Raw genomic sequence first — 21,944 nt, forward strand, 5'->3', positions numbered from 1 at the left:
CTACAAACAATGTATTTTACGTCTTTGTGATTTATTGTGATTTATTGTGATCACTTTGTTGTAATGCATTTATTTATTTGGCCAGTGAAGCCTTTTCACTCTCTGTAATAAGTGCTATTTATATCAACTTTACTTGCTTAATTATTAACCACATCACATCGTATGTCTTGCACTTTTTCTCAATCACTCGTGCACAATTGTCAAATGACTACTGAACTTTATTAAACTGTATGACTATTAATATGAACATTAGGTCAGTTGTTCACATGACTCTAGTCATTTATCACTGCTTTTGCACTAAATGCACTGAGTCTCAAAAAGGTTTGCATTAATTTGCCCATGTTACTCTCAAATGTCATATACATGCTTGTTGTGTAAATCCCTTCATACAAAATAGAGCAACTGACCACCACAATGACGTGTCACACATCAATATGATTCATAATTGTTATGTGGCGTTGTTGTAAAAGTTGAAAGATGGATAGAGATGGGAAACAATACAACCTCCTCACAATCAGACCAACCAAACAGGTGACAGGTAACCCTTGAGAATATGCCAACACATTGTTGCAGGCGGTGGCTGCGTCATGGCAAAAGATCTTTCCCACATTGCAAGGAAGGATATCAGGTGTGATGTTGATTAAATGTTGTGGCCTTTTCTTGGTTCTTTTTTCTTGCACGTATTGTGCAGTATTGCTTGCTAATTTTTGTATACGTTTTTTTTTCTGTAAAAGCATTCTTTAGGTATTTGTGGTTGAGTGGTGTCTACATACAATGAGAAAGTATAGTGTGTGCCATGCCCGACATCAATTGAGCGTCAGCGTCAGTTCTGGCAGGCCAAGTAGTCAAGACTTGGCCAACAACATCAACTGAGCTGCAACAGCTGATCTGCATCAGTGCATCAACTGGTCAACTCCCCCTAGCTGCTATATGGCTACACTCAAGTAGGGTAGCTGCTTTAGTTTGCTCCAACTGCTTGCTGCATACATCTATGCAACCCACCTCCTCCTCAGCTCTACCTTGTTGTGTATAATGTGACATAGTAGGGAATAGTTTAGCTCTCCCAGTCTTAAACTGTATGTGCGTTCCCTAATGCTGCTGCTGACTCCTCTGAACAGAGCCATACCACCAAATTTGTGATTTATTTAATAAAATTTCGAAAAGCATTTTTATTGTCTGCGTGGTTCTTGACTCACTAAACCTGACAGAAATACTATTCGGCTGCCAAAATACAATGTAAGCACTTGGACAATACGTATCACAGAGTGGCTAACTATTATCCTTTTAGAGAACACCGTCACATGACAAGACGTCTTAGCATTTTGACTGTCTTGGTCCAAGTAATGATAAAAGAACCTTTTGTGTTGACAGTGTTAAAATCATCGATAGATTTATTTACTTTTGAAACAGGAGTTCATTCTTTCATTGAGTAATCCCTTTTGCAGGTCACATAAAGTGGTATGCTGGATGGTGTACACGTGGTGTGAGGATTGTAATTAGAGTTCTGACAATAGTGATTTTGTTTTGATTTGGTTTTGGTAAATGTGCCAAATTTATTGAGAAAAACTGTAAATGTTCTTAATGAACCATAATAAAAAAAAAAAAATTTAAAAATATTCTACAGGTCCATACAATTTTTTACTTTAGGTTTTTCTTTGTCACCGATACACAATCCACATCTGTTTAAACAAGTTTAAACATTTTGTACAACAAGCATGCACACGCACACGCACACACAGACACACACACACACACATTGTCTTTGTTGTTTATTTAAGCAATATGAAGTCTAATACATGCATTTTTCAGAACCAGATGAAAGGACTATTATTCCATAACGTGAATACATAATGTAGTTTAACGCAAATGCATTACACTAACCATAAAAGAAAAGAAACATGTATACATCTACAGAAGCACACTTAAGCAAAACACTTAAACAAAACGCATTGATTAAATTGCATTTCATTAGAAGACAACTTGATATTTATATGTGTGTGTGTGTGTGTGTGTGTGTGTGTGTGTGTGTGTGTGTTGTATAGATCAAAGGCAGATGTTTACAAGAACTGTATAATACAACCAGATGTCATGTGCTAATACAGAGTATTTGAGTTAGATTAGTATTGTCTTAACCCTGTTTTTACCCTTTGCCACTACTCGTCTTGTGCATGATTCCATATTAAAAAGATAACAAGTAAAAACAGACTGGCCACTGTGACGTAGAAAAAAAAGAACACTTTGTTGATCGTTTTAGCCACTCTGGTCCAGTAGCCGGGTTTCCCGTCTTCATTCTTGTTGTTGAGAAGCAGGAACAGTGCTTTCTCCACCTCCCTCAGCTCATCTGAGACCTTCTCTAAGGCATTGGACTCATCCGTCAGTTGGCTGCTGTTGCCCTGCAGAAGTGATTCAGTTGACTGGTAATTAACAAGATTATGGAGCATATAGGATTGCAAACTGCTACATTTAACATTCATATTGTTGTGTCCATTGTGATGAGAATAAAAGGGTTGATTCATCTTAATAACAAACAAACATTTTCTGACTCACTCCTTCTGTTATCTTGTTGTGCAGATAGTTTTGGGGTGGTTTTCGAAATAACCATCAGAAAAACATACTGCTGAAATGTTCTATACTTTTTGTTGATCTGTAAATGTTTTTTTGTTTTTTTATGTGATTGAACCAACCCCTTAAAGTGCAACCAATCCTAACCTCTCTAGCCACGGACAGCAGTTCAGATGGAGGTTCCTCAGCAGACACATCACAAGCACAAGAACAGTGAGTCCATTTCTTCTCTGAAAGTTTGACACAATAAAGATGGTTGTAGCCTCAACATTATGTATAGCAAGCTGTAATTGTGTCTGTGAGTATTCAAACCATAGCAGTGAATATAAGTAACACTAGCAAACTGAATGACAATCTGAGATTGAGGTGATCCAGGTTTGTAGAATTTATGTTTAACCCCACCTCCATCATGGTTGTGCAAGCTGACTTTGCGGTCTTTATCTGCCTCATTGTCTTCGGTTCCAGAGTCTTTCTGCATTAGATGCATCACCACAACTGTCTCCAGGAGGCTTAGCATCATCAAACCAAACATCCCAATGCAGTAGACCGCTTAAGGGAGAAGGTAGCATCATTTATGTGGACAGATAACCACACAATAACTCATAAGTTTATGTAAGTCAGTTAAGTCAAAGAAAGGCAAAACTCTGAGCTTCTTTACCTATAAGAGGAATCCTGTCTGACGACGAAGGCAGAATCTCATTGAGAAGAAGCTGCATCACAGTGACAGCAAGCAGCACAGTGACCTTGAAGCCAAGCTTCTCCCCCCCGCTGTCTGAGATCAGGAATGAGGCCAAGTCCAGACTAAAGAAGAACATGATGGGTACCAAGAAGTTGGCGATGTAGAGGATAGATCGCCTCCTCATCTTGATCTATTAAGGATTAGGTGGTTCAAATACTTTTGTCAAACACTGTGGTGCAACAACAAGGTATCGGCTCACATCCGCGGTGGTTGAGGAAACTTTTAAATTATTTACTTTAAATGGTAATCATTGACTTAAACCTGTTAGTTAACAATTTATCAAATGATAACGTAAAACAATGTCCTTTGTTGCTGTTGTGCTTAAGCGTTGCAGGTTCCCGGTTGGGTAGAGCAGGAGTTAATCGAGGAACTAAAGGCAGCTGGCCTGTGGCTACTGTCTCTAGGTTATATAGAACCTGCGGCGTTCTGGTAGTTTGAAGACTCCCTCTGCCTTGGTACCACTTTGTGTTACTTTGGGAGTTTTTGACTCTCTGTACAACTTATTAAGTATTATCTTACCTTGGCAGAATGTCGTATTTGTTCAGAATCAAACATTTTGTTACATCTGTGAAACAAGTCTCCCGTGCCATTCACAAAATCAAAGATAAATCATGCAAGTTAATTACCTCACAACAGGTGAGGAAGGCCAGAAAGTGGGCCGAGACGTTGTGTACCTTATTAAATTATTTTTCGGAGCGTTGAGCTGTTTACCTTCTTTCCACTTTCCATTCATTTTTTTGTCCTGCACCAGCAACTTCTTGGATGTGCATTACATTGTCTTTTCTGAAGTTGATTACCTCCCCAGAAGAGATTAATAAACGTTTAGTTAAAGTGTATCAGACAAAGAAATTGTGTTAGAGCTAATTTCCCAGGCTACGAAAACAAACCAAGTATATATATATATATGTACTTTTTTTTTTTTCTACCCATGATTTTATTAATTTTTGTGTCACTTCCTTCATGCCCTTATTTGGGAAATCAATAAAAATCCCATATCCAACTTCATCTCTGACTCATCCTGAGTGTTTACACATGCGCTTGACAGCTCATTGACATCTACCTTTAACACCTAAAAAAACAGATAAAAAAAAAAAAGTACATACATTGATTTTTTTCTAAAAGAAAATGTTTTAGCAATAACATTTTCTCAATACTTACAGTGTAAACAATCATGCTTTGATTGTTGGTTAGGTCGTGGACAGTTTTATTCTTAGCTGTCATGGATATGAACAACCACTCGTACTGGGTCCGCATCAACTGGTGAGTCCACTCTGTGTTTTTGAAAACATCTTCGATAGTCTCAAATAATATTTCTTTATCTGAGGTGGGAAAAAACAAAAACGTTTTTTATTATCAGGTCAACAAAGAAGGAATGTATGTGGTGGTGACAAACTGTGATCAAAGTGATCACAGCACCCATGCATTTAAATGCAACACACACATTTAAGATGAATGTCTAGAACTTTGGTTACAAGCTCACCAGAATACACAGCAGACTTAAAAGAGAGGTTGCAGCTCTGAATGTCAAAGGGGAATTTGTAAACTTGCATCCTGCACATGCTGACTATCATCAGGTCATTCGAAAGTATTACCCGGCCGTTCCATTCAATGGTAAGATAAGGACTCGGAGGGGCCTTGTCCTTCTCTGTCCTGAATGACAAACATGTGTTTTCAACTTTCTAAACATTCTGACGCTCTATGCACTAATAACCCTTGTGAGTGTATGTGGATTTGTGAGTGTGAGAGCATGCACACAACTTACATCTCTTCAATAGTTAGATCTGGCTTCCACAACAGTTCAGTAGGAATAACCACCTGTTTAATTCCACAAAATTTTGGTGGATGCCACCAAATGTGGTCATTTTGCCATTTCTACACAGGAAAACATGGAGGGGATCAAGATGAAAAGAAGAAGAAGACAAAAAAAGGAAAAGAAATCGTCTTCAGTTTCCACTCTGATGAACAGGTATGAATGATCAGAAAACTGATGTAGATCTCAGAGAGAACTCACCATATAAATCCAAAGGTAAGGAACGAAAGTCTGGTCAATCTCTCTCTATGAATAAAGAAAAAATGATGCCTGAAAGTCTTTCCTGCTGCACAATTCAATGAATATTGTGGCCGACTATTCAGCAAAACTGTCATTAAACACAGCACTATGCCGGATTTAATATAAAACACAGCCCTCAACGTAAGACTTTATATAACACAGGGACAAAGACAAACAACATTTCAGTTACTACATGCCAAATCTGAGCACAAGCTCAAATGTTTAAGGAAAAACGTCGGCTTCAGGTGCTACTTTTGCCAGACCAGTTGGAAGACATGCACCTGTGTAAACCCAATTCAGGACAGTAACCTGAAAGACTAAAAAGCTGGATTTATTCAACTGAGGAAGAGGGTTACACCACAGCTATGGTGGCTACGCTTCCTGGTATTTGATGTTGCATGTCTTTCAGGCCCCCAGACTGCAGAGCACACTAACGTGATATGCTGCAGTTTGACAGAGAGTATGTTTAGCATTAGAGCTGGTCAGCACCAGCTAAGTTGATTTGTATACACAGATTTGTACTGAACGGTCTTAGCGGGGTGAACAAACATTAATTAGTCAGTCGCCACCCTTACTGCTTAAAGCAAGCAGCACTTTTCTGAGTGATTTGCTAACATAATTTCAGGTTGTATATGCTTCTATTAATATGGTGTGACAGTTGACATTGAATTGTAAGATTTGGTCTATTTCTTGGAGGCTGTGCATACACCAGTTTAGACCCAGTACAAATTTAACTTAAAGATGCAGTAGGTAAGACTTTTGAAAACTAACTTTCTGTCAGATTTGCTAAAACTGACCCTTTGTTTGAGAGCTAAACAAGGCAGGTATTTAAAAAAAGCTTCCAGCTTCTCTTGCACCACCCACAGCGATATGCAAAAATCCACAACTCCCTGTTAAGATCCTCCAATCAGGGCCAGGGGGTGTCTAACTGTGTGTCGATAGGCGTTCGAGATGAGCAAGGTCTGAGCAGAATCGATCACCGGCAATCACCGCTCGTTGCATGCCAGTTAGATTTTAGGCTCGTTCGAGATGAGCCAGGTCTGCGCAGAATCGATCACCGGCGATCGGCGCCCGTTGCATGCCGGTTAGATTTCTGTCCGACTTGATCCCGACTTGCTCTGACGTCATGCACACGTGGGCAACGGGAATCTCACGAGAGCAAGGCGGCCGCAGTTCTGAGACCCAGGCGGCGCAGTTGCTTTTCACCGACTGCAAGACCCAGGCGGACCCAGAGCATGCTGGGAAACGCCGGCTTCTCAGCTGATTTAACACCTGATTGGTTTAAACCACGATGACGTTTTATATAAACTTTTGTAGTTTTTGAATCGGAGGGATTTTAATTGCTATTTGTCTGATTTGAAGACTTATTCTGTACAGAACAAGTGTTGTGTGGCTGATAGTGACGTTTAGAAGTCAGAGAAACTAAATCTGATAAGATCACTGATCATCTACAGTGTGTTGTTGATTAAAATCAGCACGAGATTGCATGTAGAGCACTTTGCCAGCCACCCTGTTATAATTAAAACAACTGGAGACCGTGTACAAGCTGATATGTGGGTCTGATTATATTTTATTAAATCGGAATCGCACCACAGTGTTTATGTCACTTCCTGTCCAGCCTGAAGGCGGCTGGAATCGGATGGAAACTGTCCGACTTTCCCGCAGCTTTCTGTCCCCGCCCCCGCTGCTGCCGCCTGCTCTCGTCCACTTTACAGGCGAGGCGCAGTTCATCTCGAACGAGCCTTTTGTGTCCGACTTGACCCTGACTTGCTCTGATATCATGCACACGTGGGCAACAATAATCTCACGAGAGCAAGGCGGCCGCAGTTCTGAGACGCAGGCAGAGCAGTTGCTTTTCATCAGGCTCGCTCGAGATGAACTGCGCCTTGCCTGTAAAGTGGACGAGAGCAGGCGGCAGCAGCCGTGGGGGGACAAAAAGCTGCGGTAAAGTCGGACAGTTTCCAGCCGATTCCAGCCGCCTTCAGACGGAACAGGAAGTGACAAAAACCCTGTGGTGCAATTCCGATTTAATAAAATATAATCAGGCCCACATATCAGCTTGTACACAGTCTCCAGATGTTTTAATTATGACAGAGTAGCTGTCAAAATTCTCTACATTTGATTTGTTGCTGATTTTAATTAACAACAGACTGGAGATGATCAGTGATCTGAACAGATTTAGTCTCTCTGACTTCTTGACGTCACTATAAGCCACACAACGTATGTTCTGTACAGAATGAGTCTTTAAATCAGACAAATGGCAGTTAAAATCCCTCCGATTTAAAAACAACAAAAAGTTTATGTAAAACATCAACATGTTGAGTTGATTGTGAACCAATCAGCTGTTGAATTAGCTGAGAGGCTGCATGCTCTGGGTCCGATTCAGAAATCTCGATTCTGCGCAGACCTGGCTCATCTCAAAGGAGCTTCTTCTCTATTTTGGGGGAAGGGGTCAAGAGACCTTTGAACTTCAGCAGAAAGGGGGAAGGGACTGAGAAATTGTCAATGTTGAGATTCTTTGGCTAAATTGTAGATCTTCACAATCCTACCTACAGCACCTTTAAAAGCAGCAGTAAAAATAATTGCATTTTTAGAAATGAAGGTATAGTAAGAGAAGTTAATAAAACATTTTTTTATAAAGTCGTGTAGCTCTCGATGTCTTGTGTCACGTGTAAATACGAAACAAACAGAATAAAACATGCCCTCATCAGCAAAATGAAATTATCCTCATCATTAAAAAGACATCAAGAAAAAAAATGTATTTAAAACTTACCACATCTAGAATGCCATATATAACCATTTGCAAGTGTACTCGTGTAGGCTTGTTAAAGTCATCAACAGGTCGAGTCATGGTGTATATATCGTTGTTTTTGGTCAGATTAAGGTAGTTTAAAATATCCTGATAACTACAGGTTACCCCAGAGTCCGCATCTGTTGGGAGATTTTAAGACACAATTTCAGTCAAAGAGTTTTTCTTAAAAAAATACAGAAATGCTTTAATGTATTTATGATTACTTATAATTAAGAAGAAATATCCAACAATATGCTCTGTGGGTAGGTATCCACTGCTTCTGAATTTATTTTGAAACCTTGAAAAACACCAGCTGACAAATAACTGCAGTAATATCCAGGGATTGTGGTCAGTGAAAGGCTATTATGAGATGGGCGTTGGCAGGACTGCGGCTGTTTATGTCATCAGCCCACTAAGGAGTTTTAAATGTGAGCTTTTGCAGTCATTAGGTTTAAAAGATCCATCCAGAACACATTGTCCAAATGCATCCTAGACCAAACCACTTTGCTATTTACACCAGTATATATTTTTTGTTTTCTTATTACAGAAACTCAATTAATAAAAACAGACCTAAGTTTCTTAGACTTAACTGTCATAATCAAGACTAGAGTAAAAACTAAAGTTTATACATATAATACTGTGTAGTTTGTACATACCTAAGTCATCGTGGTAGAGTTGAGCCTCTGTGTTATTGTAGTCAGCTCCACCTAATAGAAAAGAGGAGACAGGTCATACCCTGATTCAATCCCAGCGGTTTAAGCGGAGACACTGCAGGTGAAGAGGGGAAATGTTTTAAGAGATATTACCATCACATTTAAAATTTAAATTTCCCTATATTGAGACTATATTGTTTGTGTTAGAAGTGTTTTCTAATGTTATGTATACATATATACAAATGATCTTGTGAAATATTTCAGTTGCTAATTTCAAGTACTACCAAAACAGAGTTCTAAACATTCGATAAAACCAAGTTCAAAATGATTGTTTCCTGTGGTTAACATAATAGAGTCTTTGGTTTTTACAGAGAAAATTTTAGCTCTTTTCATCACTTCATAAATCCGAAAATACTAAGGTCAATTTTCACCACATTTTTAGGTGTAAAATGTCACCTATTTCAGGCTACGAAAGATATAGGAACAAACCTCTCTGCAACACAGATAGGAATGAAAAGTGGAAACATTGCTGTATGTGTTGAAGTTGACATATCTGGCTCAGAGTCTAATAAAAATGTAGTGAAGTTTGAGAAACAGCCTTTGAAGATATTGCAACATTCCACAAGAGACTACAGGTGAATAGGGTAAGACGTTTTAACATACAGATATAATGAAACTTTCCTAATTGATTACCAAAGACAATTGTTTTTGTATCAAAAGTTTTCTAAAAATGTGTGTGTTTAAATATGCAAATGATGCTTTAACTATTGCTATTGTGTATTTAAACAGGGATTTGAAATAGGGTCAGTTCCAAAATTGCTAAATAAATACTTCCCCCCTTAGTTCTGGTTGGTTTTAACTGTCTTTGAGATTTCAAAATGGAGACTATAGGAATACATAATAATACATGTAATTAATTTGCACTTTTGGAGTGTTTGACTTCTGTACATACTTCCCGGGACGCTGTCATTGGACATCTGTTGATCGTCAGAAAGCTCTGGTTGTCCTGTAAAAGGACTTCCACCTGACAATAAAGAGTATTCAGCCATTTGTGATCAATATTATTTTCATGCACACGTAAAAATGAATTGCAACATGTCTTTCCAGGAAGCATCCCCATTACTCTAAATTATCCACTTGCCACACTTTGAAAGTTTATGGAAATGTACAGTATATTGAAGGTAGTGTTAAACTACACTCCATTCACCTTAATTGTATTGGGGTGATAACAGACGTTTCACACATGCATCATACAGAATTGTTCCAGCTTACCTGTGAGGGTGAGCAGTAAGAGGAAACCTGCAAGCATCACGACTCTAAGAGTTCTGAACAGTTAATGAACACCACGGTCCTCTCTGTGCTGCCTGAAAATGAGTCAGTAATAAGAGGGACGGGCAAAATTTATAACCAATCCTTTATTTATTTATTTTTAGATCTCATTATTATAACGATAGAAACATGGCTAATGCAATAAAGCTCCCAGGAACTGCCAACACCCTTGACACTTAGTGGGCAGATCAATTTTGATATAATACCAATTTCTAGTTCTCACTTCCTGTTGTTGCTGTTTGTTTTTTTCGCCAGTTTAATAGTTTAATGTCTGCACAACATCTGAAAGGACTCTTATGTCAAGCATTTACATTTACTTACAAAAATGTTCAACTAATCTCAAGTGTGATTGAGGGTTACAGTGTCAAGCTTTCCCATCCCTTCCGGGGCACAGATCAGTTCTTGCCCTCTTTTTGCAGAGTAAGAAGGCAGAATCGCGACACACCCCTTCCAATCTTACATTACCAACCAAGAATTACATTAGCATTAACATTAGTTTAAGGTACAATAGCTTTAAGGTGCTTTAAGGTACAATAGAATCTTTGGTGTTGGATCAAGCAACCCCCCGCGCCCGAAAAGGAAGAAAAAAAAGAATTGAGGTTTGTATCGAATCGTGGGTCAAAAATGTTGAACTGAATCAAACCAAAGTTTGTTGTATAGTTACAGCCCTACTATTGGGGTGGACAATTCCAGCGTCCCACACATGCACCTTATGGGAATGAGGTGTATGTGTGGGACGCTTAGGTGGGATTATGTTGGTTATTAATTTACCTGTTAGGCCGCAGAGAAGAAAATGTCACCACCAAAGCAGTTACTCTGACTGGCGGCAATCTGTTATCGTTCCTAACATTAGTCCCTGTCACAGTAATTTAGTCTACAGAACTAGTGTCCGGAATAATTCAAGAATGCTAGGGGTTTATACTTATGGCCATCAGTTTTAATTAATTTTAACTTGAGTTTTCTATAGCAAGTTCTGAACTATATGTCCTTGTCATAATTATGTTTACAAAGCTAATATTCTGCCGCCATGTTAGTGGCTCCGTGATGCTGCAGTTAGGTTCAGTGGAGTATCTAATGACCTGTGACTTGAATCAGATTCTGTTCAAATCAATCACTGTGGATGAGCCAATAAAAAGGGTTAATGATTTCCATTTAAGTGAAAAGATGTAAGAAGAGTAAACTTTGAAAGGAATGGTTATGTGAAAAAAATGATGAGTGGATAAAGATGCATGTAATGTTATCTAAAATTGTGACCTTAAACCTTGCCACAAACCTGCATGTGACTTAAACACATCCTATATAAAGTGCTTCTAAACTATTGAAAGGCAGAGTGTGTGTATCTGGGAGACACTCTCCAAGCTTCTGCAGAGCTTGTACTTTGGCGCTGAATCAGGCCTGACCAGGCCTCTCTCTTTACCCTGTCTCTCTTGGTTATGCTTTGATAAAGCTTATAGTTAGGGCTTAGAATTGAATATTGTTAGGGAGTGAGGCCCACCTGCTTCTCGTCATAGTTGTCAGATCTATCTATCATATAATCAAGAATATAATAAAACTAGAGGGAGACTTGGCATGCAGCCCGATCCGGTTAGGGAGAGTTCTAGCGCGACCAGGCTCCTCTCTTTACCCTGTCTCTCCTAGTTATGCTGTAATAGTTTTAGACAGCTGGGGACTTCCTTTGACACACTGAGCTCCTCTCTCCTTTGTCTTTCTATCTTTTCATTTATGTGCATCCATGTCCCAGAAATGCTAGTTACTAACCTAGCTCTGGGGAGTCACTCCCCGGAGTCCTTACGTTCTTTTTTCCCCAGCATGTTCCCTCGGATCAGAGAGGCTCCAAAATCATGGTAGCAGCTGTTGCCATGGTCCCACTCTACATTCTGCGATGCCATGTTCATCTGCTACACTCTGCGGTGCCCAGCTACGTCCTGCTGTGCCTTGTAATGCCCACAGTGCCCTGCAACGCCAGGAACTACTACAAAGAACTGCCACAAACTACAATTTTTTCTATTTTTGTTATTTCCACTCTTCATTCTAACCCCAACCGGTCGTCAGACACCGCCTACCAAGAGCCTGGGTCTGTCCGAGGTTTCTGCCTAAAAGGACGTTTTTCCTCGCCACTGTTGCTTGCTCTGGAGGAAACTACTGGAACTGTTGGGTCCTTGTAAATTCTGGAGTGTGGTCTAGACCTCCTCAATCTGTAAAGTGTCTCGAGATAACTCTTGTCATGAACTGATACTACAAATAAAATTAAATAGAAAATTGAATTGAATCTTTTAAATAAATGTTATACTCAGGAAACCGTGTCAAGCGGCTTCCTTATCAAACACAACATCCAGCATTGCTGTTCATAAACCACAACAGCAATGCTTCAAGCTAAATGATAATGTCGACATTGCCACCAAATTCACCATGACAATGCGAGCATTCTGATGTTCAGCAGTAAAAATCCTCATTCCCTCAGCGGACTTCACAGAAACTTTGAACGCAAAGTGGATTTCAGACATGCAGCAATCATCAGCGAGTCCACTTATTGAACATTTATAAAGAACATTTATAAAAATAAAAAATAATAATTTACTACCAAGCACACCAGAATTTGGCAAAGTGAAATGTTATTCTGTGTCCATAAGAAGTAGGTGGTCATAACAAGTGACATAAAAACACTGGTCACCAGAACTGTCATAACGTGTGTGTGTGTGTGTGTTTGTGTGTGTGTGTGTGTGTGTGTGTGTGTGTGTGTGTGTGTGTGTGTGTGTGTGTGTGTGTGTGTGTGACCATTGCCCTGCATGTAAATATCTCCATCAATATGTTTCAACCATTTATTCAGTCACCCATCTGTATACTGTAATTCACATATGTTAACGTACAGACATGCAAAGAAAAAGAAATAACTAAGTTTGTCTTTAGTCTTTTGTTCATCATTTTAAAGTCTGATACATGTTTTCAGAACCAGTGATACCTGGGATACATACAGATTGTGCATATTACACCCTAAAGACATGTAAAAACTTATGTCATATTAGTGTACTATAATTATAATAGTAGTAACATACAAATACTACCCAACTAGTAGATACTACATAAAGAATATTTGTTTGATGTAGAAGTAGCACAAGATAGAACATGCAAACAGTAGTTTTACAATTTACAAAAGGACTAAATGTCTGAACAGTCAAAAACATAATTCCTCATCAGCGTTGCCAAAACAATTAAGTGGAAAACAAGGCTTTTATGATTACACATCTGCCAGCAGAGCAAGATGTGATAAATCCCCTGTTAGGTGCTCAGGGCTCTAACAGAGTTTGTCGCAATCAGAACCAGCCGTTAGGAAAGTTCCAGGTGGGAGCCTGTGTCCATTGTCTGAAAGCTACATTACTAGCAGTCTTGTTGACAATGATGCAACTGAATGCCTTACCAATGTAGCCTTACCAAGCTGCAGATGGGCACAGGCTTCAGCCGAGGAGGACGCCATTAATGTTTACATCTCACCATGTCACAAGCACGAACCTCTCGTCCATATGCTTCTCTCGGCACAGTGATACAGTTGGCGGGTTTAGTTCAGTACAAAGAAAAAAAAGGAAACAAGCAAGTCTGTAAATTATCTGGATTAACCGGTTCAGGATTTCTGGAGAGAGACCTTTCTGTTGAAAGGCAGATTTCTCTATGGATCACACCAAAACAATCTAGATTTGTAAATTGTACTTCAAGTAAGAGCAAAACATGCATTGCAAGAACAACTTTAACTTTTGAGGATTATAACTAGGTATTACACAAAAAACGCGTAGAAGGGGTAGGAGAGACCTTTTGGCATGTGATGAACTCAAAGTGCACAAGTGAGCTATGTCCTGCAAACAGTACATACCAGTGAAGACCAGGTATGTGTTAAGCTAAAGCTAAAAAAGAAAAAAAAAGACTGGAGGAGATAGAAATTAAATTATTAGCTGTGGGCATAGCTGGTCACAATAACAGAAACAGTTGATCAATCATGTTTTCATTATGTAGCAATGATTCCCTCTGTACTATTCCATTGTAAAAAGAGAATTATTAAAAACAGAGTGATCACTGTTACATAGAAAATAAAGAAAACTCTGTTGACGTTTTTAGCCACTTTGGTCCAGTAGCCGGGCTTCTCCTCTTCCTTCCTGTTGCTCAGGAGCAGGGAAAGTGTTTTCTCTATCCCCCTCAGGTCATCAGACAGTTTCTCCAAGGCGTGACACTCCTCTACCAGTTTCCTGCTGTTGTCCTGCAAATATATATTTAGTATACTTGTTTACACAATTATGGACAACGTTATCAGCTAATACAATAGATTTAGCATTTTGTGTCCATTGTGATTAAATGCAACCCAGTTCTAACCTCTTTGGCCACAGGCAGCAGTTCACATGGAGTTTCACTAGTCGACACATCATAAATACACGCACATTCAGTCCATTTGTGCTTCTCTGAAAGGACAGCGTTTCCCAAATTTAAAATAATACAGTTACCAAGCACGTATGCATTTGAAATAAAATAAGACATCATAACAGTAAGACATTATAACAGCAAAATAAATATAAAAACAGCGTCAAAGACTGATTGAGTGGCTCCGGTATAACATCCTCGTTACAAACATTTGGTTATATATTCTGAAGTAACTGGCATAGCGTTTTTTAATTTGGGTATTTAACTTAATTTCGTTTATTTTCAGTCATTCTTCCTAATTTACATAATTACTAAACTGGTCTATTAGTTAATTAGTTGGTTTACAGCTCTACAAAAGTTTCACGTGGGAGATTTTAGCTTTAAAATAAATTACAACAAATTATCTCTACAGAAGGCCTGTAACTACTAGGGACACTTTATTTATACATAACATATAATAATGATAAACAGAAGTGCAACTGGCCCCAGGTCTTACCACCAAGACAGTTGTGGAGATTGGCTTTGTGTTGTTCGTTGCAGTCCTCACTCAAGCTTTGGTCTTTATCGGCGTCATTGTCTTGGCATGCAGAGTCTTTCTCCATTAGATACATCACCACAATTGTCTCCAAGAGGCTCAGCAGCATTAGAGCAAAAATCCCAATGCAGTAGAGTGCTGGGAGGGACAGGAACCATCATTAATGCAGACAAATAACTACGCAATGACTCAGTATATGTGCTTGTTCTGCTCATTTCAAGTACAGAAAGAGGAATGACTCTGAGCTTCTTTTACCTATAAGAGGAATCTTGTTCGACGAGGAAGGCAGAATTTCATTCAGAATGAGTTGTAACACAGTGACAGCAAGCAGCACAGTGACCTTAAAGCTGAGCTTCTCCCCCCCGCTGTCCGAGATCAGGAAGGAGGCCAGGTCCAGACATAAGAAGAACATGATGGGTACCAAGAAGTTGACAATGTAGAGCACAGACCGCCTCTTCATAGTGATCTGTAAAATTATCTTTGTGTCAGATGGTTGATGTTTCTAGTCTGCGTGTGCTCGTCTTCCTTGTCAAAAGAAGCAACAGATGTAAAAGTACATTAAACTTAAATGTTTATACTAGAGTAAAAACAGTAAACAATGTAAAGTGTAGAGAAGAAAAAACACTTGAGAAAAAGAAGCGCTGCCTGGTGGATTTTTTTATTTTCAGATCAGCCGAAGTATGAGTAAGAAAATATTAGGGGTAAAGAAGAAGAAAAAGAACAAAAAAACAGGATATGTAATAAGAAAATAGTGTTTGACAGAACAGGAAGGGGGAAGGAAGGAAAAAAATAGGAAAAGTATAGAAAGAAAGAAAGAAAGAAAGAAAGAAAAATGAAGCCACTAAAATCTGTACTTAAATAAAGAGTTTGATGATACAAGTACTTCCTGTGTACACCTGTATCTAGTTAAACGTACAGTGTAAACGACGATGTCTTGGTTGTTGATATCGCTGGCATTGTTGGATGTAACTATCATGTTGATGAACAGCCATTCGTACTGGGTCCGCATCACCTCACGAGACCACTCTGTGGCCTCTGAAGAGTTGTCGCTTGGCTGGAGCCGAATGTCCTTTGCTGAGGTGGGACATAAAAGAACTGTAAGGTTGTTTTACGTGAGATAACAAGAAAGGATTGGATGATAAGCAGTGGAATCTGGTGGTGTGTGGTGGAGACAGGTAGCCAGAACCCCCAGTCTCTATTACTGTAAGTGAAAATACAGTGTAAATATGGTATCAGTGTCAGTCAGTGCCAGCCAATACTAGTATGAGGATGTTAATGATTTTTTCCAAAAATAATTGATTGGTTTTGTGAAAAGATTATTTTTCTGTCTACATAATTATATATTCTGTAAAGCAATAGCACCTGACAGTGGTCACGTGGTGCACCAAACTTGCACTCATGTCACAATAAGCTCTTGTAACCACAGCTCATCCCACTCTCACCTGTGTGTATGATAGACTTGAAGGAGAGGTTGCAGCTCTGAATGTCAAAGGGGAAATTGTAAATTTGCATCCTGCAGGTGCTGACCAGCACCTGGTCGTTTTGGACTTCAACATCACCTTTGTTATTGATGGTAAGATAAGGACTCGGAGGAGCTTTGTCTTTTTCTGTCCTGTATGAGAACACACAGAGACACGTGAACACAAAAAAAACACATATGATGGCAATCGCTTCAGCACACTTCAAATACTTAAGATGCACTAATTGTCTGTCTGTGTGTGTGTGTGTGTGTGTGTGTGTGTGTGTGTGTGTGTGTGTGTGTGTGTGTGTGTGTGTGTGTGTGTGTATGAGAAAATGCATTCACACATACATTTCTTCAATAGTGAGATCTGGCTTCCACAAAACGTCTGTTGGGAGGGAGACATTATCTATTCCACAAAACTCATTTGGATCCCAGGAAATGTATTCATTGTGCCACCTCTACAGAGAGGAAGACAAGTCAGACAAACAAGATAATGAAAAAGACAGACAGACAGACAGACAGAGAGATGCACAAATTAGGTGATGACAAATAAGAAAAACATTTCTCGACAAACATTCAGTCTTAGTAGAGAGTCTGCTGACAGAACTCACCATGACAGTCCAAACATAAGGAATGAATTTCTGGTCTTTCTCAACCTGTAAACAAAAACATGTGAGTTTTCTAGCCAGAGCAACACAGGTTATGTCAAATCTACACTAGACACCGCTTATAGAGCCTATACCACTACACAGAAAAAAGCATAACATTAAGGCATTACAACAGATCCCACAGTATGCATTTATAGCTGAAATATCTTAAACCTTTTTTCTACATTTCACAATTCTGTATTTATTGCAGTCCAGCTTTGTAGATTATTACCATCAATTTAGTTGCAATTGCCCAATATGCTCAAGAGTTATTGCTGCTTGAATTTGACAACCAATTCAAGTACAACTGAAAGGAATAATTAAAGTGGACATTGCCTACTCTGAATAATAAAACCAGTATACATTTTGTTTATCGTTTTAAAATTTGACAAACAAAGCACGCACCACTTACCACATCCAGAATGGCGTAGAGCAGGAGTTCAAGGGACACCTGTGTGGGGTGTTTGTAGTTTTTTACGGGCCGGGACATGGAGTACAGCTCATTGTTTTTTGTCAGGCTCAGGTGGTTTAAAACATCCTGATAACTGCAGTTACGCTCTGGGTACACCCCATCTAGAGGAGAAACATCAGGACACATTCTCCATGAAAAACATCCTCTTATTAACTTCTTCTAGATGAAATTAGATCTTCTAATGCTGTGTGTGCTCTTAAATGTATAATATAGAAGACATTACAGTATTTGTGGGTAGCTATCCACTGCCTCTAAATTTATTATTAAAACTAGATCTAAAAAATGCAGTAATATCCAGTAATTGTGGTCTGTGAAAGGCAATTATGAGATGGGCATTGGTTTTGAGGTTTCATCCCATCAGTCCACTAATGATTTTTTAATTTTAATGACTTTTGAACGCGAGCATTAGTGCAGTAATTTATGGTTTTCATAAGGCTAGCTGTCTAAGATAAATCTGCAATTTATATCACCAAAATATGTGTTGTTTAAATCAAGTCACAACTTGCTTAAATCTGTGTTTAAAAACCTATTCAGAAAAGGTTCTCCCAGTGTTTTGTGTCTTTTAGTGCTCCTATAACTGGACATCTTTTTGAAAATTGTATTTAAAAAAAATTAATTACATTATTAATACTGATATGCTAACATCCTCTTGTTTTTTTTGTATTTTGTACATTTGGTATTACTTTAGAAAGTTATTAATAGAAGGAAATAGGAAATTATTCAGGCTTCAGACTGAAAGCAGTGTTCCTTCACTGTGAAGGTCACCACAGCTTTCCAATTGATCTACCCTAGATGTTCAAAATGCAACGTTGAATTGAATTTAAATTGACAAGCCATGGGAATGCTCGGTTAAAAAAGTCAAGTCTTTATCCAACCTGCAGGACATTACTTAGGACACACCTGAACGCATCATGCTGATCATTGTCCAAGCTTACCTGTGAGGAAGAGCAGAAAGAGGAAACCAGTAAGCATCTTGACTGCAATCCAGTGAGTCTGTGTCTGTACAGTTAATGTGTCTGTTGTCTGATGGTGTAATTATACATCTGCTTCATACTGGAAGAGGGCTGGACAATTGAATCACCTATCATTATTGGTCGGACAGCCATCAGGAGACAGCCTTCACTCCCACAGTGGTCATCACAGCATCCCCTTTCAGTGGAGGACCAAGAGGCGGGAGAGTCCTAGTGGAGACAAAAATATGCTGTACGTTGACTGATGGTAAAAGTAAAAGTCAGAATCAGAATCAGCTTTATTTGCCAAGTATGAGAAAACATACAAGGAAATTTTATTTGGAACATCGTTGCTCACAATGCTCTTACAAATGCAAAGTAAGTACAGGTACTGCAACTAAGTCACATGACATTCGGTCGGGAGTGGCATTATGAACACTGACCCAACTGGCCCTATTGTAACGATCTAAGCGCATTGAGTGAAGTGCCTGGCAAAGGTGCGTTTAGGGCACGTACCAATCCCCTTTTGCTAGTTTAACGAGGGAAAAGGGTCCGTGCGCCAGACGCATGGTTCAAAGAGTTGTAGGCTACTTAGTGTCTTATTAATCATTGGTGTGTTTTGGCCGTAGCATGCAACAAACCAATCAGAGAGTCATCTCCCATTTTCTTTAAAAGCCAGGCGTGGTTGTACCTAGACGCATTGCCATTATGATGGAGGATTTGCTAAGCAGGAAGCGGAGATTTTCAGGAGAAAAAATTGATCTAACATTAAGCCTAGGCACATTTTACTATTGCACTGTTAAAATTAAAATTAAATGCTGCATTATTGACTTTGGACCAGGTTTTTGTTCAATGGAGGATCACTTCCCACTGCCTCAAGATAGCAACACACCAGGAATTTACCTGGACACACCTCACTGTAAGACCAGCACGCCCATGGGCGCACAAATGGGAACAGGTGCATTTGCTGTTTTAACGACGTGGGCACTGGACGGAAAAAAGGCAGCTGTGTCTGAGATAAACAAGCCAAGACACTTGCGTCGGGCTTTGTGCTGCACTGGGTACAAGATAGGGCCCGAAGCCATCTTCCTTTGTATAAAACATTTATTTTCTATCCAGTTTCGTAAAGTTATCTTGTGGAATAAAAATGATTTTTATGGATTTCTCTGTGTCATTCTTTGTGCAAAAGAATAGACTTAGAAGTGCCCTGCTGCTGTTAAATCTTATGATTTGGGAAAAAAGGGTATGAATGTAGCAATAACTTCTGTTTCTCTGCATTTTTCTCTTTTTTTGTCTACCTTTTACTTTAGGTGTATCCTTTGGTTGTGGTTCTTTTTATAAGCCATTACAGGTTTGCACCACACCCTCACATCTATAATGTATTTCTTCAATGTGATTTGTATTTATGTGCGTGAAACAAATAAACACAAAAACGTTGTCAATGTGGATTATGTTCTGACTGTCATGTATAATTGAAGATTAATTATAATAAATGTGACATTCTTTATTGAATTGACACAACCATCATATTAGGGTGTAAAGCTATGGGAAATATAGGGTAGTTAGATCCAACTTTGCATTTGGAGGCAAACAGATCATTTAATTTCGAAGCTGTGATTTAAGTTAAATACATGTTTCATATCAGATTTCAACTCTGATCTAATTTGAACAGGAAAAGACTAGTTCTATTAAAAAAGAATGTGAAAATTCAAAGCTGACTGTGCAGAAAGTAGAGCTCCCCACCTTGTGGCAGCACTAAGACACAGCCAGAGGATGCTGTTTTAATTAAATTACAATACATTTTAAATTACAGTACAAAGAAAGGGTATTAAAAGATAAAAAACTTATGACAATATTGATGATTTGGCAAGAAATTAGTGAAAACGGTCTGGTCATAAACCAAGGTATTGAACACATTGATACCTTGACCTGAAAAATAATAGGAATCACCAAAGATATTATAACTGATCCTGAGGGGAACATGAATGCCTGCATCAAATTCTGGCAAGATATGTTCAAGCTGTAGAGTCCAGACACAAATGATGCACTGACCAACTGATTAATTATAAAATCATCCAAAACAGCGTATTCATCCAAAATTGAGTGAGAAACTGACTGTTAATTGATTTATACTTCTGAATGTATTTGCAATTGTTCTAAACAGCATGATATTTAGCTTTCTCTTGCCGTAGGTGGCACACACACATTCAACCACCAAATTAGTAGATTGGTGATTATAGATATTTTAATTACTACAGTCCACGGTAAGCCAGTTGTTAATGCTCAAAACCATAAATAGAAGAGCTTGGAGATCAAAACAGCCTTCAGAACACATCATCTGGGAACCATGAACATCTGTATTAAATCTTATACCAAACCATCAAGAAGATGTTGTGCTATCTGACAGGATAAGAAAAAACGTCTACCTGCTGGTGGTGCTAGAAGATCATCGAAGTTATTAGGATTCATCCTCTGGGGAATAGGAAAGTCTGTCTAGCAATCCATCCAATAGCTGTTGAGATATTTCACCAAAGTGGCGGACAGACCAACATTGCCCTCTAGCATGGCCTAAAAAAATAAAATCCACTGTGATGAAACAATAAAACATGTACAACCCTGAGGGGACTTCTTATGGGCAGCCTGAGTGATGAGAATGCATGTGTCTTTGTCTGCCCTTGTTTAAAAGCGATGCAATAACACCAGATCCTCCTTTCTGATGATGAGTATATAACATAGAGGCATTTTCAGGCTGGTGTGGATGGACAAAATTGGTTTAAAGTCTAAATGACAGAAGAGCTGTACACTCAAAGTGGAAAGAAACAAGACGGGAGGGGTAGATCTGTTTCTCTGAGCGGAGAGAAATTGTGAAGTATTACAGAGTAAAAAATATGACATCAGCGAGGTCAGGGAAGGATTTAAACTCGAGGCAGGGAAGTTTCCTTTTTAATCTCTCACAATCTATTGTCCTAATTGTATTAAATTAGATTAGATTTGTCACTATTCGTTTTGCACACAAGGTGTTGGGAGGTGGTCGTGACCACGTCGAGATACATCATCAGACACAGCTCATTTATATAATTACATCAACCTTTTGTAGGCTTAAACATCAATGCAGCTATGGTTGTATCAGTGGACAATGAAGACGTGTTTTCTTCTCTCCAGTGGATGGTAAGTGCGTTTATTTATTATTAAACATTTTCAGGTTAAATCCACACAAAACGTTGCAGTTTTTGTCACATGCTGTTGCAACAAATAGTAACATCAGAAAATCACAACACCACAGCAGATCAAGCTAGAAAACAAAACAACAGGCACGCCGCACACACGGCCAAAGAGTAGTGACGTTACGTTTT

At 38.9% G+C, this 21,944-nt stretch overlaps 2 protein-coding genes across 2 annotated transcripts; both read right to left on the reverse strand.

The window, feature by feature from the left end:
- Nucleotides 1-2,063: 2,063 nt before the first annotated feature.
- On the reverse strand, nt 2,064-5,562 carry LOC117936452 (5-hydroxytryptamine receptor 3A-like). The gene is made up of 8 exons (XM_034859472.1): nt 5,313-5,562; nt 5,064-5,173; nt 4,782-4,951; nt 4,460-4,620; nt 3,221-3,431; nt 2,965-3,111; nt 2,710-2,792; nt 2,064-2,393 (listed from the first exon to the last, which is right to left on the reverse strand). Exons 1-8 carry the CDS (start codon nt 5,313-5,315, stop codon nt 2,154-2,156), a joined length of 1,125 nt encoding a protein of 374 aa, XP_034715363.1. The 5' UTR covers nt 5,316-5,562; the 3' UTR covers nt 2,064-2,153.
- An 8,323-nt stretch (nt 5,563-13,885) lies between these two features.
- Nucleotides 13,886-18,636, reverse strand: LOC117936444 (5-hydroxytryptamine receptor 3A-like). The gene is made up of 10 exons (XM_034859457.1): nt 18,577-18,636; nt 17,582-17,742; nt 17,134-17,178; nt 16,871-16,980; nt 16,503-16,672; nt 15,977-16,134; nt 15,316-15,526; nt 15,022-15,198; nt 14,481-14,566; nt 13,886-14,367 (listed from the first exon to the last, which is right to left on the reverse strand). The coding sequence occupies exons 1-10, from the start codon at nt 18,611-18,613 to the stop codon at nt 14,119-14,121; spliced, it is 1,404 nt and encodes a 467-aa protein (XP_034715348.1). The 5' UTR covers nt 18,614-18,636; the 3' UTR covers nt 13,886-14,118.
- Nucleotides 18,637-21,944: the final 3,308 nt, after the last annotated feature.

This window comes from Etheostoma cragini, chromosome 21, assembly GCF_013103735.1.
Source record: "Etheostoma cragini isolate CJK2018 chromosome 21, CSU_Ecrag_1.0, whole genome shotgun sequence".
Taxonomy (NCBI): domain Eukaryota; kingdom Metazoa; phylum Chordata; class Actinopteri; order Perciformes; family Percidae; genus Etheostoma; species Etheostoma cragini.

Coding starts and splice junctions, on each gene's coding strand:
- LOC117936452 (XM_034859472.1), bottom strand. Junction 4,621..4,781: donor TAAGTCTGCTGTGTATTCTG/GTGAGCTTGTAA, acceptor TTCCCACCTCAG/ATAAAGAAATATTATTTGAG. Junction 2,793..2,964: donor CTTGCACAACCATGATGGAG/GTGGGGTTAAAC, acceptor TCAAACTTTCAG/AGAAGAAATGGACTCACTGT.
- LOC117936444 (XM_034859457.1), bottom strand. CDS start 18,613: ATGCTTACTGGTTTCCTCTTTCTGCTCTTCCTCACAG. Junction 17,179..17,581: donor TCTACGCCATTCTGGATGTG/GTAAGTGGTGCG, acceptor TTTTGTTTACAG/GTTGAGAAAGACCAGAAATT. Junction 16,673..16,870: donor GATCTCACTATTGAAGAAAT/GTATGTGTGAAT, acceptor GTTCTCATACAG/GACAGAAAAAGACAAAGCTC.